Source organism: Balaenoptera ricei, chromosome 17 (assembly GCF_028023285.1).
Source record: "Balaenoptera ricei isolate mBalRic1 chromosome 17, mBalRic1.hap2, whole genome shotgun sequence".
In the NCBI taxonomy this organism is placed as follows: domain Eukaryota; kingdom Metazoa; phylum Chordata; class Mammalia; order Artiodactyla; family Balaenopteridae; genus Balaenoptera; species Balaenoptera ricei.
In genome coordinates, this window is record NC_082655.1 from 21,100,600 (window position 1) to 21,120,191 (window position 19,592).

General features: G+C 38.4%; 1 protein-coding gene across 1 annotated transcript in view; it reads left to right on the forward strand.

Moving 5' to 3' along the window:
- Window positions 1-19,592, forward strand: part of EXT1 (exostosin glycosyltransferase 1) — a 302,521-nt gene that overhangs the window by 261,003 nt on the left and 21,926 nt on the right. The window contains exons 3-5 of the mRNA XM_059902444.1: window positions 61-168; window positions 5,197-5,316; window positions 18,961-19,093. Of these exons, the coding sequence (XP_059758427.1) occupies window positions 61-168; window positions 5,197-5,316; window positions 18,961-19,093 (361 nt within the window). The remainder of the gene's footprint in view (window positions 1-60; window positions 169-5,196; window positions 5,317-18,960; window positions 19,094-19,592) is intronic.

A 19,592-nucleotide genomic window follows, 5' to 3' on the forward strand; every position in this document is an offset into this window, starting at 1 on the left:
GATTGGAAGGGTTCCTGCTGCCGTATTCCTCACACTCACGAAGTCCCCTTCTTTGTGCAGGCCGCCTGTGTCCCTGTGATGCTCAGCAATGGATGGGAGTTGCCATTCTCTGAAGTGATTAATTGGAACCAAGCTGCCGTCATAGGTGATGAGAGATTGTTATTACAGGTAAGGAAGGGGTGGTGGTGGCCTTCAACAGATCAGTGGATTACTGTTGCCCCCATCCAAACTTTCAAAGAAGATGAATCCAAAAGGTCAGCTCTGTAAAAGAAATTTTATCAGGAGAAGAAAATTGCCTGGGTCATGGTGAATATGAAGTCATTTAACATGACATCGTTCACTTCCCAACACACAATCTGCTCAGGTCCAGGGAATATATTCAGAGAAGGAGAAGTTGCAGGTAGACCACACTGAACTTTGATACTGAGAAGAGGTGTGTATCTACCCCCCTCAATATTCAAAATGTTTAGAAATGATAGCAGAGAGTTTTTGTACCATCCTGCTGCCACTTTGTACTCCTTTCCCAATTCCGTATCTGCCTTCAGATTAATTTTCAGAAAGAGAGAGGTCTCTAGGGCTGATTCTTATAATTAGTGTTATCATTGCTCAAATGATCTAGTCTGGGTACGTGAGTGAGTGTTATCTTTAAGATGTATATTTAAAAGAGCAGCCTCAAATGAAAATGTATGTTTTTTTAAAATGTATTTTTGGCCATTTAGATTTTTTCCATTTAATTTTATTGTTGTAAGAACATGTAATATGAAATCTACTCTTTTAACAAATTTTGACGTGTACTCATTATGGTTGAGTGTAGGTACAATGTGCTACAGCAGGTCTCTAAAGCTTATTCAGCTTGCTTAACTGAAGCTTTATGCCCACTTATTAGTAATTCCTCACTTCCTATCCCCCAACCCCTGGTCACCACCATTCTACTCTTTAATTCTATGAATTTGATTATTTTAGTATCTCTTATAAGTGGACTCATTAATTATTTGTCTTTCTGTGACTGGTTTATTTCACTTAGTATAATGTCCTCAAGGTTCATCCATGTTGTCTTCTGTTGCAGAATTAAGACTTACTAATTATTAAAATGTCCATATTACCCAAAGTGATCCACAGACTCAAGGCAATTTCTGCCAAACTCCTAATGGCATTTGTTTTTTACAGAAATAGAAAAACAGCTCTAAACTCCATATGGAGCCAGAAAAGACCCCAAATAGCCAAATCAATCTTGAGGAAAAAGAACAAAGCCAAGGCATATAGTCCCTAATTTCAAAATATATTATAAAGCTCCAGTCATCAAAACAGTATGGTACTGGCATAAAGACAGATATATAGACTAATGGACCAGAATACAGAGCTAAGAAATAAATCCACACATATACATCAACCAATCTTCCACAAGATTGGTTGATGTATATGTATATGCCTAATTAAAGTTTGAACTTCTCAAGAGCTGCCTGGGAAGGGGGATATGATACTCACAGAAAAATCCTGGGGCAGGAATAGTCAGTCACTGAGGATTTCTAAAGACCCTTTGTGCAATAATGTTTTAGCTTCAACATAAATTGCCATACTCTTTTCTCTAAAATGATGGAATATTTTAATGCTTTTATTTCATGGCATTGTACTTTATCTTGAACTACCACAAATATTTGTAAAATGATATTTTTTAATGTCCTTTTTTCGATATTCAGGAAATTCACTTTCTAACTCTATCATTGATTCTACTTCTGTGCTGCTGGCCAGTCTGCTAACTGGCTGGTGAAATAACTCAGTACTCTCCCTAAAGTAACAGTGGAATATCTGTAACCAAGAGGGCCATGAATTAGGCAAGCCAAGCTGAACGCAGCTCCTAAAACATGCCTTGTGTCTGGTACTCAGATCTGTGATTTCCAAGGCCCCTGGGACCTCAGAAGCAAAAGGAGGACACGTGATCTAGTAGAGTTCTCCCCACACAGAGATGGTGTGTGCCTAAAACATTCACTCATGACAGGCCAAACAAAAGTGATAGATGTGGTTCTTTTCCATGTTGCCTTTTTCCTTCCTCTTATGATTTTTAAAAAATAATGCATGCTCATTAAAGGAAATTTAGGAAAGAAAGGGAATAAAAAATACCAGCCATAATTTCTCCATTTATGTACCAGTGCTCCTGTGAATTTGATGTGACTAAGTTGGGAGTTTGTCTTTGAGAACGGAGCGTGTTCCAGGATACTGAATTGTGGTTGTCTGGTCTCTACCATTTCAGCAGAGTTGATTCCCCAGAAGCATTTCACCTTCTGAGGCAACACTTTGGCTTGACGCTGGAGATGTTTTCATTCTGCACCTACTCAAACTTGCTGGCATTTTCCTCTCTCATATGCAGTCTGTCTTTGCACACCTGCCTCCATATTGAATGATGACTGCACTGTCATTGACAGTGGTTTTAAAGAACTGGCACCCAGCCCAAATGTCTGCTCTGGGAAGTGTTTTTGTTATGTTACCATTTTTCATTTCCTGTTTTAGAACAGCTCAGGTGTTTTTATTTGCATATATTCTTGTTGTCATGTCACCAAGAGAGCTTACTGTTGCTTTCCTATATCTATCTTGGTAGATTCCATTAGTTCCGTTACCATGCATGATCTTTTATTAAGACTTCACTGAGTTCTGCAACTTTGAACAATCCGGCCAAATTGGAATTAATTTATCACTTTCCCATACCTGTCTCTCGGGACAAGCAGATTAATAACCAGTAGCCAAATGCCATTAAAATTTGGAACTCTGTCTTTTCAATCAATTGGAATTATCTTCCAGAGCACTTTGAAGAGTGCTGTCAGACACTTGTATCATATGCACAAATGGGTAGGATATATTTCACTTGATGTAGTAACATCAAGATGTGGCTAATAGAAGAGAAGGGTTGTATTGGTAAGCTCATCTGTGCTATCCCTTTCTGCCTTCATAACCACAGCCTACTCAGTTTTCCGGAGAGCACATAGTGATGATAGATTTTGACATTTTTCTAATGGACTGGTTCCTCATGATCATGATGAAACTGTCTACCTGTATGACTCTTAGAAAGTACCACTGACGTTCAGAAGAGGGTATGATTATGAAAATTGAGGAGGGTAATTTTTTTCTAGTCTTTCTTTGGCAATCTGAGTAATTTTCTCAGTAAATAAAAATAAATGTTCTTTGGCTTATGAAGGATCCATGATCTGAATGGTTTCTCTGCCTTCTTCAAGGATATTTTATTTCCACTTGACCTTGAGCTCTGGTTTCAGGCTAATGTTTCTCCTTTACCTGTTGCCTCCATGCTGCTTCAGTGTTGGGAATCCAGATACACACTTTGGGGCTGCAGATTTAGTATCTGCTTCTGGACGTTGCCAAAGCAAGTGAACTTGTCCTTATGTAGATACTGTGAAGCAGTTCTATGGCTTCCCGTAAGAGTGGTCTTGAATCAAAAAATATGCTCCTACTTCCTTCGCCACCACTGGAAATTCAGACGTAGTCTTAGTCACAATGCCATGGGTAACTTTCTTACTAAAGCAGCTAGTGGAGCATTCCTGCTTCAGTCCAGGCTCCCATGCCTGACTGATTAGTTACACATTAGGGAGGCAAGCATGCAGAAAGAGGTGAGCACAAAAGGACAGTTGCTAATCACAAGGAATCTCCCCTAAGTATAGACTCCATAAATGAAATAGCCTTTGAGCTATAGGTGAAGGTAGGGAGCAAACCAAGGAGACTCACCAGACACCCAGGAAGTACATTTCAGAGCTCCAGACCCAAGCAAGTTCACATGCAGACATTAAGCAATTGGTCTGTCTTTGAATATCATCACCCTTAAGTCAATAATAATGGTAGCAGTAATAATTGCTTTGTTAATAAAGCTTCCCATGTGCTAGGCATTGTGCGAAGCACTTATGTGATCTTCATAACAACCTTATGATGTTAGTACTATATCCCCCTTTTATAAGTGAGGAAATGAAATCTTTGAGAGATCATGTAACTTGTCCAAGGAAGCAGGGCTAGTAAATGGCAGAGCCAAGACTCCCACTGTGGTCTAACGCCCATGTTCCTGTGCTTAACCATTGAGTTATACTGCTAGTGAAAATAATGATATCCCTTTGGTGGCTTCAGATGGCCATGTTCAATTCCACTTCTATTTATTGAATAACTACTACAGGCATACCTCGCTTATTTTATGCTTTGTAGATGCTTTTTTTTTTTTTTAACAAATTGAAGGTTTGTGTCAACCCTGTGCTGTCAGATGATGGTTAGTGTTTTTTTTTTAGTAATAAGTATTTTTAATTAAGGTACTTACATTGTGTTTTTAGACATTATGCCATTGCACACTTAATAGACTATAGTGTAAACGTAACTTTTATATGCACTGGGAAACCAAACAAATTTTGTGTGACTCGCTTTATTGCGATATTTGGTTTATTGTGGTGGTCTGGAACTGAACACACAGTATCTGTGCGGTGTACCTATACATAAAAGCCACCCTCCTAGCTATAAAATGTGTAGCAGGATGGACAGGGCATAGATCCCCCCTTTAAAATTGTGCAGCCTGGGAGAGGGCAGTGATGGTTAAACATGCATGACAGATTGTGTTAGTTTGGGGTAAGTGCTGGAGCCAAAAAGAGAAGTCTGGGGAGCAGAAAGCTCTCAGGGAGAGGTAGGAGATACATGCACATAGAAGTGACTACCCCAGCTGCATATTAAATGGAGAGACTCAGAGACATTCCCTAAAAAGCCTTTTGTAGATCATTTGTAGTCCCTGGCGTGGTGTGTCTTAGAAGTGCTTGGGGGATGACGTCTCTCAGCCTTGCTCCAAGGCTGTATGTAGCTCCTTCTCTGTAGAATTTGGTTGTCCATGGGCAGGATCACGGATGTGTGGGAATCTGAGAAGGGAAAACAGCAAAGACTACTATAGGAACACCCTAAGCAACTGATAAGCTGCTACCAAATCTTAGAAGTGAGCTCTAACTCTCGTGCATTTAAGGTCCTTAAAGCTGATTCCCAGTAAGTGCTGTTTGTAGCTGACACTTCTGAAGAGACTTTCAATTTAGGGGTTGGTGGTTTTTAGTAGACCTGTGTGCTAGAAGCTGAATGCTGTGAAGAATAAAAGCCTAACCCAAGTGGGTTATTTTGATCAAATGGCATCTTATTGTTTTCCCGTTATAGTTATTATGTGTTCACCTTGTGTTACAGATTCCTTCTACAATCAGGTCTATTCATCAGGATAAAATCCTAGCACTTAGACAGCAGACACAATTCTTGTGGGAGGCTTATTTTTCTTCAGTTGAGAAGATTGTATTAACTACACTAGAGGTAAGTGAGGCCACTTGGCTCTCGGTCTTGAATAATGGTCCTTTATATGTTTCTCTCAGCCTTCTCTTTTGCTAGTAGTGATGTGTCAAATGAGGCGAAACCGAACTTTCTGTACTTGAATGTGTCAGTTAACCCCTTTTTACCTGCTCTGCCGTGCCCAAGCAAAGACCTCCATTCTTGACAAACTCCACTGAGGAAAGCTGACATAAGAGAAATTAAACTCCTTGACACAGAGATCGGCTCTGTCTTACATCATTTCAGAGACAGGTAGCTAATGACTGTCTTCCTGTCATTCACACTCAATGGCATCCTTTGAAGGCATATTTCTGGAGCCCACTTAGGAAACAGTTAGTGACCAAGTAGGGGAAAATCTTCTCCCATTCTAAAAATATGAATAGTTTACTGGGTACTATAGTCCAATGGCATTAGGATACAGCCACATTTATTCTCAAGACATATGCAGCCCAACTAGTGTCATTGCTGCAAGGATGTGTTAAGAAGAAGATCAGGATGGCACCCATCTGGTACAGAAAGTGTTAAACTTTATGAGATCAGAAACTATTCTAGACAGATGGGTGCCTATCTTCAAGTTGCCTTTTTTAAGGCAGGAGGAAAAAAGGAAAGGGAAGCATGGAGATGATTAAAACCTTTGGAAGTAGAGCAGAGAGCGATGGCCTGAGGCTACTCCAAAGTAGCACAAAGAGCTGAGAAAAGATTTCTGGATCTGCACACTCATGAATTACAGGAAGGAGAGCAGAGGTCCTCAGGTGAAGCACAGCATCAAGGTGATTCTGAGGTGTCCGCCACATGAAGTAGGGGCATTTGCGGCCTCACTTTTGAAATATTTTCTTTGGAGAAGTTATTACTGCTCCAAAAGCTAATGTAATTGGGAGTATACACTATGCTAAGTCTGAAAAATACCAAGAAAACTGAAGTCATCCTGTTTTGTGCCATTGCTGTTGTCTTGCTATCCTGGGTACCAGAGCCAATGCTGGTCCTATCCCAGGCACACTGTGGGGCTTACCTACCCTGAGCCTAGCCTGGGCCTTCTGCTTTTGTGGGGCCAGGCTCTATCACAGTGTCCCCTTGTAAATGGGGTGTGTCGTTTTCATCCTGGAACTAAGTGAAAAGGGCTATTTAGGACCCAGGTCGCCCCATGAAAGGGGACAGGGTAGAATGCCTTCCAAGGGCTTCTTTATTACAAGCAAATTTCTCTTATTCCTCCAAAAGCACTCTCCTCAGTGAAAACTGATTGGGTTTTTACTTCTGTACATAGCAGCAGATTTGAATATGTAATAAATTTGAACCTTTTCTTTGATCCTGTCTTCCGTCTAAGACCCTTCCTAGGCCCTTCTTAAGGAAAGTTGAATGTCACTTGTTTTGGGGTTTTTTGTTTGTTTGTTTGTTTGCTTTTTGGAATGAGTGCTTTTTATCAAAGAAGTGTATATTCCTTTTAGAAAATAATAGAAAATACTTATGGCACAAAAATAAAATCATCTACCCATACAAATCACTATTGACATATATACACACACATAAACACATACATATTCATTTTTTTCTATGCAAATGCATAAATATGTTGTCATTTTTAATTTAAAGAGGAGTCTTTCTATACTTAGTTTGTAACCTGTTTTTTCTGCTTAACAATTATTCCTAGTATCTCATTAGATTTTTCTACAATTATTTTAATGGCTATATAATATTCCATTCATGATGTCACTTAATTCCGTTAATTAATCCCCAGTTTGAGGCTATTAAAATTGTTTCTGGTTTTTCATTATTATATACATCCTCGAAGCTAATAGCCTCAGGGCCAAGTTGTTGTGCAGATTCAAGATTACTTCCTTAGGATAAATTCCTTGAATTCAAAGTCCTGGTTCAAACAATATGCCAAATGCTAAGATTTAGAATATGAACTGTCAATTTTCCTGCAATAGAATTCAACTAATTTATATTCCCTCCAGCTTATATGAGAGAACCTATTTTAATTTTTTTTTTTTCACTTTCACCGTATTGGACATTATATCCTTAAAAATGATAAATCATTATTTTCTTAAGGTCTTAGTAAGAAGGCATATTTTTTGTATGTTTCTTGCTCAGGCAGCTCACAAAGAAATAGAAATGGCCACAATGTTGTCCCACTTTTCTCATTAATTTTTAAGAGCTTATTAGATTAAAAAAGATTAACCTTTGATTCTTTTGTAGCAAATATTTCCCCCCAATTTGTGGTATGCTTTCTGTTTTGTTTAGCATGGGGCAATCTTTTCATCTGCAGCTTTTCCATTTGCTACTGTTTAGAAAGGGCTTTTTGACCCATAATTTTATTTATGTACAACACACATACACATTAGTATTTTCTAGTACTTTCATGGTTAATTTTTTACATTTAACTATTTAATCCAATTTACTTTTATATATGATCTGTGTTGAAAAAGCTAAACTTTTTTTTTTTTTGGACAAATTTTTCTATAGTTGCTCCAATACATTTCCTTTTTTTTTTTTGCCATGCCACACAGCTTATGGGATCTTAGTTTCCAGACCAGAGATTGAATCCAGGCCCTCGGCAGTGAGAGTGCAGAGTCGTAACCACTGGACTGCCAGGGAATTCCCCTGATATATTTCTTAAGTTATTCTTTCCTCAGTGTTTTCACATGCCACATTTACGCATCTTTGGCTATACACCCAGACCACATGTTTTCATTTTTTCACCCTATATTCCATCCCTTAGTGAACCTCTATTTATTTAACCCATCTGCTATTGTTGACTATTAATGTTGTTTCTAATTATTTCTTTTTTAGAGATAGAGATATCTTTATCCAAGCAATGCCCTTCTACATGTATCTTAGACTACGTCTTTATTTCTTTAGATGGAGTCCTTGAAATGAGATTTCTCAACCCAAGAGTCCAGGCATGACTAAGACTCATGATAGGTATTGCCAAATTACTCTTCAAAGAGGTTGAATCAATCTAGATTCTCACAGGCCATCTGGGGGACACCCTCTCTTACTGTATCCTTGTCAGCCTTCAGAATCATAATTAAAACACACACATACACAGCTTTGTTAATTTGCCAGATGAAAGATGGTATCTCATTAATTATATTTCTTTTGAGTATGGTTTATTGCATAGCTCTGGTCTCTTGCCTATTAAGTTAGCAGTACTCAATTATCTTATAATAACAGTTGGATGTGTTATATTCATCAGCATAGGATCGTAAGTCAAGCTGTTTTCATCTCTGTGCCTGGAAAGCTGTCTTCCCCTTCGATTTGAGCCATGCAGTTCTTTAGGGACACAGTTTTTTTGGGTTTTTTTTTTTCTTAATAGATCTTTATTGGAGTATAATTGCTTCCCAATACTGTGTTAGTTAGTTTCTGTTGTACAACAAAGTGAATCAGCCACATGCATACGTATGTCCCCATATCCCCTCCCTCTTGAGCCTCCCTCCCACCCTCCCTATCCCACCCCTCTAGGTCATCGCAAAGCACCAAGCTGATCTCCCTGTGCTATGCAGCTGCTTCCCACTAGCTATCTATTTTACATTTGGTAGTGTATATAAGTCCATGCCACTCTCTCACTTCATCCCAGCTTACCCTTCCCCCTCCCTGTGTCCTCAAGTCCATTCTCTACATCTGTGTCTTTATTCCTGTCCTGCCCCTAGGTTCTTCATAACCTTTTTGTTTTTTTTAGATTCCATATATATGTGTTAGCATACGGTATTTGTTTTTCTCTTTCTCACTTACTTTACTCTGTATGACAGACTCTAGGTCCATCCACCTCACCACAAATAACTCAATTTCGTTTCTTTTTATGGCTGAGTAATATTCCATTGTATACATGTGCCACATCTTCTTTAGCCATTCATCAGTCGATGGACACTTAGGTTGCGTCCATGTCCTGGCTATTGTAAATAGTGCTGCAGTGAACATTGTGGTACGTCTCTCTCTTTTTTTTTTTTAATTTTTTAATTTAATTTAATTTTTTTTTTTATACAGCAGGTTCTTATTAGTTAACCACTGTATACATATTAGTGTATATATGTCAATCCCACTCTCCCAATTCATCCCACCACCCCCCTCCGCCGCTTTCCCCCCTTGGTCTCCATACGTTTGTTCTCTACATCTGTGTCTCCATTTCTGCCCTGCAAACCGGTTCATCTGTACCACTTTTCTAGGTTCCACATATATGCGTTAATATACGATATTTGTTTTTCTCTTTCTGACTTACTTCACTCTGTATGGCAGTCTCTAGATCCATCCACGTCTCTACAAATGACCCAATTTCGTTCCTTTTTATGGCTGAGTAATATTCCATTGTATATATGTACCACATCTTCTTTATCCATTCGTCTGTCAATGGACATTTAAGTTGCTTCCATGACCTGGCTATTGTGAATAGGGCTGCAATGAACATTGGGGTGCATGTGTCTTTTTGAATTATGGTTTTCTCAGGGTATATGCCCAGTAGTCAGATTACTGGGTCATATGGTAATTCTATTTTTAGTTTTTTGAGGAACCTCCATACTGTTCTCCATAGTGGCTGTATCAATTTACATTCCCACCAACACTGCAGGAGGGTTCCCTTTTCTCCACACCCTCTCCAGCATTTGTTGTTTGTAGATTTTCTGATGATGCCCATTCTAACTGATGTGAGGTGGTACCTCACTGTAGTTTTGATTTGCATTTCTCTAATTATTAGTGATGTTGAGCAGCTTTTCATGTGCTTCTTGGCCATCTGCATGTCTTCTTTGGAGAAATGTCTATTTAGGTCTTCTGCCCATTTATGATTGGGTTGTTTGTTTTTTTAATATTGAGCTGCATGAGCTGCTTATATATTTTAGAGATTAATCCTTTGTTGATTCGTTTGCAAATATTTTCTCCCATTTTGAGGGTTGTCTTTTTGTCTTCTTTGTAGTTTCCTTTGCTTTGCAAAAGCTTTTAAGTTTCATTAGGTCCCATTTGTTGATTTTTGTTTTTATTTCCATTACTCTAGGAGGTGGATCAGAAAAGATCTTGCTGTGATTTATGTCAAAGAGTGTTCTTCCTATATTTTCCTCTAAGAGTTTTATAGTGTCCAGTCTTACATTAGGTCTCTAATCCATTTGGAGTTTATTTTTGTGTATGGTGTTAGGGAGTGTTCTAATTTCTTTCTTTTACATGTAGCTGTCCAGTTTTCCCAGCAGCACTTATTGAAGAGGCTGTCTTTTTTCCATTGTATATCTTTGCCTCCTTTGTCATAGATTAGTTGACCATAGGTGTGTGGGTTTATCTCTGGGCTTTCTATCCTGTTCCATTGATCTATATTTCTGTTTTTGTTCCAGTACCATATTGTCTTGATTACTGTAGCTTTGTATTATAGTCTGAACTCAGGGAGTCTGATTCCTCCAGCTCCGTTTTTTTTCCTCAACACTGCTTTGGCTATATGGGGTCTTTTGTGTCTTCATACAAATTTTAAGATTTTTTGTTCTAGTTCTGTAAAAAATGCCATTGGTAGTTTGATAGAGATTGCATTGAATCTGTAGATTGCTTTGGGTAGTATCATCATTTTCACAGTATTGATTCTTCCAATCCAAGAACATGGTATATCTCTCCATCTGTTGGTATCATCTTTAATTTCTTTCATCAGTGTCTTATAGTTTTCTGCTTACAGGTCTTTTGTCTCCCTAGGTAGGTTTATTCCTAGGTATTTTATTCTTTTTGTTGCAATGGTAAATGGGACTGTGTCCTTAATTTCTCTTTCAGATTTTTCATCATTAGTGTATAGGAATGCAAGAGATTTCTATGTATTAATTTTGTATCCTGCAACTTTACCAAATTCATTGATTAGCTCTAGTATTTTTCTGGTGGCATCTTTAGGATTCTCTATGTATAGTGTCATGTCATCTGCAAACAGTGACAGTTTTACTTTTCTTTTCTAATTTGTATTCCTTTTATTTCTTTTTCTTCTCTAATTTCCATGGCTAGGACTTCCAAAACTATGTTGAATAATAGTGGTGAGAGTGGATATCCTTGTCTTGTTCCTGATCTTAGCGGAAATGTTTTCAGTTTTTCACCATTGGGTATGATGCTTGCTGTGGGTTTGTCATATATGACCTTTATTATGTTGAGGTAGGTTCCCTATATGCCCGTTTTCTGGAGAGTTTTTATCATAAATGGGTGGTGAATTTTGTCAGAAGCTTTCTCTGCATGTATTGAGATGATCATATGGTTTTTATACCTTAATTTGTTAATGTGGTGTATCACATTGATTGATTTGCATATATTGAAGAATCCTTGGGATAAATCCCACTTGATCATAGTGTATGATCCTTTTAATGTGTTGTTGGATTCTGTTTGCTGGTATTTTGTTCAGGATTTTTGCATCTATGTTAATCAGTGATATTGGTCTGTAATTTTCTTTTTTTGTGATATCTTTTTCTGGTTTTGGTATCAGGGTGATGGTGGCTTCGTAGAATGAATTTGGGAGTGTTTCTCCCTCTGCAATTTTTTGGAAGAGTTTGAGAAGGATCGGTGTTAACTCTTCTCTAAATGTTTGATAGAATTTGCCTGTGAAGCCATCTGGTCCTGGACTTCTGTTTGTTGGAAGATTTTAAATTACAGTTTCAATTTCATTACTTGTGATAGTTCTGTTTATATTTTCTGATTCTTCCTGGTTCAGTCTTGGAAAATTGTACGTTTCCAAGAATTTGCCCATTTCTTCATGGTTGTCCATTTTATTGGCATATAGTTGTTTGTAGTCTCTTATAATCCTTTGTATTTCTTTGGTGTCAGTTGTGATTTCTCCTTTTTCATTTTTAACTTTATTGATTTGCATCCTCTCTCTTTTTTTCTTGATGAGTCTGGCTAAGGGTTTATCAATTTTGTTTATCTTCTCAAAGAACCAGCTTTTAGTTTTATTGCTCTTTGCTGTTGTTTTCTTCATTTCTATTTCATTTATTTCTGCTCTGATCTTTATGATTTCTTTCTTTCTACTTACTTTGGGTTTTCTTTGTTCTTTCTCTAGTTGTTTTGAGTGTTGGATTAGATTGTTTATTTGAGATTTTTCTTGTTTCTTGAGGTGAGATTGAATTGCTATAAACTTCCCTCTTAGAACTGCTTTTACTGCATCCCATAGGTTTGGGTCGTCATGTTTTCATTTTCATTTGTTTCTAGGTATTTTTTAATTTCTTCTTTGATTTCTTCAGTGATCTCTTGATTATTTAGTAGTGCACTGTTTAGCCTCCATGTATTTGTGTTTTTTACAGTTTTTTTCCTGTAATTGATTTCCAGTCTCATAGTGTTGTGGTCAGAGAAGATGCTTGATATGATTTCTGTTTTCTTAAATTTTCCGAGGCTTGATGTGTGACGCAAGATGTGATGTATCCTGGAGAATTTTCCGTGTGCATTTGAGAAGAAAGTGTATTCTGCCACTTTTGCGTGGAAATTCTGTAAATATCAGTTAAATCTATCTGTTCTATTGTGTCATTTAAAGTATGTGTTTCCGTATTTATTTTCTGTTTGGATGATCTGTCCATTGGTGTAAGTGGGGTGTTAAAGTCCCCTACTATTATTGTGTTACTGTTGATTTCTCCTTTCATGGTTGTTAGCATTTGCCTTATGTATTGAGGTGCTCCTATGCTGGGTGCATAAACATTTATAATTGTTATATCTTCTCTTGGATTGATCCCTTGATCACTGTGTAGTGTCCCTCCTTATCTCTTGTAACAGTCTTTATTTTAAAGTCTCTTTTATCTGATTTGAGAATTGCTACTCCAGCTTTCTTTTGATTTCCATTTGCATGGAATATCTTTTTCCATCCTTTCACTTTCAGTCTGTATGTGTCCCTAGGTCTGAAGTGGGTCTCTTGTAGACAGCATATATATGGGTCTTGTTTTTGTATCCATTCAGTCAGTCTTTGTCTTTTGGTTAGGGCATTTAATCTATTTACATTCAAGGTTATTATTGATATGTATGTTCCTATTACCATTTTCTTAATTGTTTTGGGTTTGTTTTTGTGGGTCTTCTTCTTCTCTTGTGTTTCCCACCTAGAGAAGTGTCTTTAGCATTTGTTGCAAAGCTGGTTTAGTGGTGCTGAATTCTCTTAGCTTTTGCTTGTCTGAAAAGCTGTTGAGTTCTCTGTCGAATCTGAATGAGATCCTTGCTGGGTAGAGTAATCTTGGTTGTAGTTTTTTCTCTTTCATCACTTTAAGTGTATCCTGCCACTCCCTTCTGGCCTGCCGAGTTTCTGCTGAAAAATCAGCTGATAACCTTATGGGGATTCCTTTGTATGTTATTTTTTGTTTTTCCCTTGCTGCTTTTAATATTTTTTCTTTAAATTTAATTTTTGTTAGTTTGATTAATATGTGCCTTGGTGTGTTTTTCCTAGGGTTATCCTGTATGGGACTCTCTGTGCTTCCTGGACTTGGGTGACTATTTCCTTTCCCGTGTTAGGGAAGTTTTCAACTATAATCTCTTCAAATATTTTCTCAGACCCTTTCTTTTTCTCTTCTTCTTCTGGGGCCCCTATAATTTGAATGTTGGTGCTTTTAGCATTGTCCCAGATGTCTCTGAGATTGTCTTCAATTCTTTTCATTCTTTTTTCTTTATTCTGCTCCTTGGCAGTTATTTCCACCATTTTACCTTCCAGCTCACTTATTTGTTCTGCCTCAGTTATTCTGTTATTGATTCCTTCTATTGTATTTTTCATTTCAGTTATGGTGTTGTTCGTCTCTGTTTGTTTGTTCTTTAGTTCTTCTATATCTTTGTTAAACATTTCTTGTATTTTCTCAATCCATGCCTCCATTCTATTTCTGAGATCCTTATCATGTTTACTATCATTACTTTGGAGTCTTTTTCAGGTAGATTGCCTATTTCCTCTTCATTTATTTGGTCTTGTAGGTTTTTACCTTGCTCCTTCATGTGTGACATATTTTTTTGCCCTCTCTCTCTCACTCTCTTTTTTTTTTGAGTGGGATTGTGTTCCTGTCTTATTGGTTGTTTGGCCTGTGGATTCCAACACTGGAGTTTGTACGCTATTGGGTAGAGCTGGGTCTTGGTGCTGAGATGAGGACCTCTGTGAGACCTCAGTCCGATGAATATTCCCTGGGGTCTGAGGTTCTCTGTTAGTCCAGTGGTTCAGACTCAGCGCTCCCACCGCAGGAGCTTCGGCCCAATCCCCTGCTTGTGAACCAAGATCCCACAAGCCATGTGGGGTGACAAAAAAAAAGAGAGAACATAAGAAAGTAAAAAATAAAATTAGACTAGGAAACTAACAGATATGTTAGAAAGAATATGAAAATAAAAATATAGGTGAATCAACAACTGGAAGGTACAGCAGTACCACAATAGTGAAAAAGAGGAGGAGGGGAAAAAAAAATCAGGGGAGGCCTTGGCTGTGGAGTGTGGGGCCTAAGCAAGGGTGAGGTTTGGGCGGTGGGCAGGGCCAATGCTCAGGACCCACAGGGCTGGAAAAGGCCCTGGGGCCTGTGGGGAGTTGGGCTTAGGCTGAAGGAACAGAAGGGGCCCAGCTGTGCCCCCCACCCTGGTCTCAGAGGACAGAGGACCTCACCTGGGAGCCCAGCAGGCTTCCTGGGCTTGAGTGGGTGGGGCAAACTCCCTCCTCTCCTCTCCTGCTCCTTAGGTCCCATAGGGCCCCTCCCGTCTGCCTCTCCTGATCTCCCCTGGCATCCCTCCTATGCCCCCAGGACCAATGTGGCTGGGGGGAGGGGGGACTTTGGAGGGCAGGGGACCGGCCTGGGAGCTCAGCAGGTTCCCCAGGCCCGAGTGGGCGGGGCAAACGCCCTCCTATTCCCCCAAGGACCCATGCGGCCTGGAGCACAGTTGTTTTTAGAACACTATAACCATATACTTCATTCAAATTTATTGCAACTGACAAAATCTCCTCATATAGTTCCAAAATTGGATTTTAACAATTTGACCTCTCAACTGAATTGCATGAGAGATACCATCCAGTTTCCCTTTTTAATTCAGAGCTTAGATTACCCCAGGATCCAATGTAAACAGAAAAGCAGAGAAAAATAGCAGAAAATGCCATCCACATACCCAGATAAACAGCCAATATGTTCATGAGAACGATTTAACTGTCACAAATCAAAAATTCCTACTTGAGATAATATGTCCTTCAATTCCTGCTGGAGTGCCTATGGTCAGGGTAATGCAGCATTACCCTTGGACAACATACATTTGAAGATCCCTTGCTTTGGGGATGATCTACCTGGAGACTCTTTCTTCCTTACGTGCTGTATTCTGAGTCACAGGAAGGGAATTACTTGCTCTTTGGTGATTATGAGCCTTAGAGTTGTAGGTAGTGCTTAGATACGGTTGGAAACAAGACACCTCATCTTTCTTTCCAACACCAGGGTCAGGTTGTTAGTACATTCAACTGTGCTGCATTCTCTCCTACTTGGGATTTGCCTAGTATTTCTAGTCTGCTTGAAACTTCCTAATTCTGCATGTTGGAATTAAGGAGCTCTTTAATAAGAGCTAGGCTCTTTGGAGCTCATTTTTTGGTGCAAATTGAGAAGTAATGATAGGGATAATGATCAAATACTGCAAAGACAGTGTTCTTGGATTCCATTATTTGTCAGAATGCTGCACAACCGTAACCTGGCACTAAGGATTGAACCTGAGGAGCTCAGTCAGAATCAGGCTGAGCAAAAGAAAATGGCATCCAACGGTAATGACATATGAAAACAGCTCACAGTAGCTTGGAAACACAATTTTAAGTGACGTTTTACGAAGGGTTCTCTGTTTCTCTCTTCACTTATCTAACCATATGCACATTCAGACCATAGTATTATTGATGCCGTTGTATAATGAAAGTTTGAAATCAGTGAGAGAATAGAAATAGGAGATTTTGCTTTGGTTTGGAATGAGGTAGCGTATGGTGGCGCTGCGTGTATTAGGCAACATAGTATTGGTCAAAAGACAGAGTCAAGGCCGCCTAGAATGACTGGAACCTATAATCAATTGTCCATTATTTTAAAAATAGATGGCACATAAAAATGAAAAATAAGGAGCCTGTCATTCTTCCCTTTGAATTCATGTTAATAAGAAATATCATCCTTATTGAGGGTGCCATTTGGGGCTGTAAGGAAAAAAATTTCGTGTAAATTTTGTGTGCCTGTGTTTGCACGTATGTATGTGTTGATTTTCTTTATAGTGTCCAACCTTTCAATATGACGTCTTCGTTCACAGCGTTCGAGAGTGAGTACTAAGGGCCCTGAAAGGCTCCTGGGAGCTGTCCAGTGTAGCAATAGGGAGAATTGGACATTAGGAGAGGGACAAAATGACCTTTCTATTTGGTGAAATGAGATCATACTCTGTCAAACTTTTGGAAGGCAAGTTGATATCAACCTTTCAGAAAGACATTTGGTAATACATATGAACAGCCTTTAAAGTGTTCATACCCTTTGACAAAATCCTAAAGCATCGGTCCTAAATGTGGAAAGTTTTAACTCATAAATATGTTCATTGCTTTGCATGGAAATAATTGCACTATTGTTGGACATTTAGGATAAGTAAACCATTAATGCTATTAATAATATGGAAAGATCTATAATATATAATATCTGTGATAGTAAAGCTGTGTAAAAATAGAAATGGAAAAATCCATGCCTAGAGAATGAACACAGGAATGAGATTTTTTTAAAAAATCAAGTCTTAAGTATGAAGATTTAGGCAACCTTTCCTAACAGATTCTGAAACGTTGTTATAATTAATGTGATATTTTACTGCTTATTACGTATGAGGATAGTAAGTCATAAAGGTGGCAAATTGCTTGACCCGGGTTAAATTCAACATTTGCTATTGCTCTTATATCTTTGCTGATATCGCCCTGTTTGAAGAGAATATAAAATGCTTTTTGATACTTCAGAGGAATACTATAACTTATCATATCCTTGACTTCAAAAAGATGACAGTGTTGTGATACTGAATCAAAAAGAGTCAATGACATTGAGAATCACACCACCCAGAGACCCAAAGTGAATAGGGACCCAATTTGTGACATCTGTGAGTTCCATGTCACTTGTGTGTAGATCGGATTTATGACACCGTCCATTGTCAATCTTTTCTGTGTCTTGATATCCAAACTTATTTAAGCAACCACATGCTAGAAGGGACATAAATTTGGAAAGCAAAAAAAGGGAGGATCTAAATGAAAACCTATAAAGGAAAATAAGTAGAATTGGAAGGTACAAATAATTAAAAACTGGAATAATTGGTGTACAAAGTGAAATTGCTAGCCATGTAAAAACCCTTCACAACCATGACAATTTTCTTACAATTAATGCCTAGACAATAGCATTTTAACACATCTCTGTTAAACCACGAAGAGCAAACATTAACACTTGAGCAAGGTTCCTAAAATCTTCCCCAAATTGGAAACCTCTGCCAATCCATATAAAATGAGCAGTTTTGATCTGGGGAAAAGAGAAAATGCAGAAATCATTGAACTAAGATCTTTGAGTTCTTCTAAATTTCCTCCTTGCTTCCTTCTCTCTCATTAAGAAATATAAACACAATAAGGTTTGCAAAGATAAATGCAGCTGACTTTATTACTTGTCTAGTCACCGTGTGGGATGAGATGAGGGTGGTAATAACCTTAGCAAATAATACAACTCCATTTAAAATGGTCTGTACTTAAAATCACATTGCATTAAATGGGGACCTGGAAAATGATGATTTAGGTCTTAAATCTCTAAAGATATATGCCAGGCTTTTGTTTTTTAAGTACAAAAAAATTGCTGAAAACATGAAATTCTGTATCAAGTTAATTATTTGCCAAATCATATCTTAATGAGTGGATGGTATAATTACAAGAGTTTGAAAGTCCACTGTAAAGTGGACTAATCACATTCATCTGACAAATGATTCGGGATGGGAGAATGTTTGACTCGAAATGTAGAATTTAATGATCTGCGAGGTCTTCAAGTCCAAAGAAACTAATGAACTAGCTTGGCTATCATTACTCTCCATATGCCATGGTTCTTGTCCTGTTATGCAGGATGTTTTGAGCAATTGTTAAGTCACTACTTTTTGAGATGAAAGGTAGAAAAAACTTCAGCTAACTAGTACCCCAAAGTCCTACACTTGAATTTGAAAGGACAATGAGATATGTCAAGCAAATAAATCTGCCTCCGGAATTAAAGGAACAGATCAAAACCTCAGCTGCTTCGGGAATGTGCCGTGCCTTCCATATGCTCCCAGCTCAGTCTCCATATGGACATCTATGTGCCCTGAGAACAGATCTTCCTGATGTGGATCTGGAAGCACTGCTAGATCTCAGCCATCAGGGAAACTCTTCTACACACTCTGCTTTGACATGAGAGTGGACTTATTATTATAGAAAGACAAGATAGAATTTATGGTAAACTGCAGTTTAATTAGGAAATTGGATTAGCCATTATTCATCTCTTTCTCTCTCTCTCTCTATCTCTCTCTCTCTCACTCTTTTCCATTGCTCTGTCACTCTGTGTCAGAGAATCAGTGAAGAATCGGGTTGTTTCAGTGAAGAATCAAGTTGGGGGTGGGGTAGGAGACTCACCACTTTGAGTGCCATCAGCCCTCAAATTTGGATTGACTGTGTTCCTCATCTGATACCGTCCGTCTCCTCTCACCATGTGCCATGTTTTCATTTTCTAGATTATTCAGGACAGAATATTCAAGCACATATCCCGTAACAGTTTAATATGGAACAAACATCCTGGAGGATTGTTCGTCCTACCACAGTATTCATCTTATCTGGGAGATTTCCCTTACTACTATGCTAATTTAGGTAAGTGAGTGCCTTCCAGGGAGCTATTCTGGTTTACCCGCCAGGTGTCATCCAGAACTAAAGTCCCTTGATTTTTCGATTCCACCGCGGTGTCTTTGTATCATCCTATGTTGGAGACTGCTTTCTAGAGCCCTGTCCTGAACGGTGTATCAAGGTCAAGAATTATAAATCCAGCAGAGCATTGCAAAGTGAAAAATTCCTTTCTTACCTGAGCCGTTGTACTTTACATTTAGCAGAGTCATTTCTTTTTGAGAAATAGGCTTCCCAAATTACAGATCATTTTGAACATGACAATGGGTTCACTATAATTTTAAGTCTCATCTTATATAAAATGGAGCTAGGAGAGCTCTCCCTACTTTTTTTTTTTCCTCCACAATCCCAACTTCTCTGTCTCAGACCAAAGAAAAACCGAACTAATAAAGGGAAAGGAAAAAGATTTAAGAATTTATGATAGGGGAGAAACTTATTCACTTCATTCAATATTTATTATGCCCCTCTT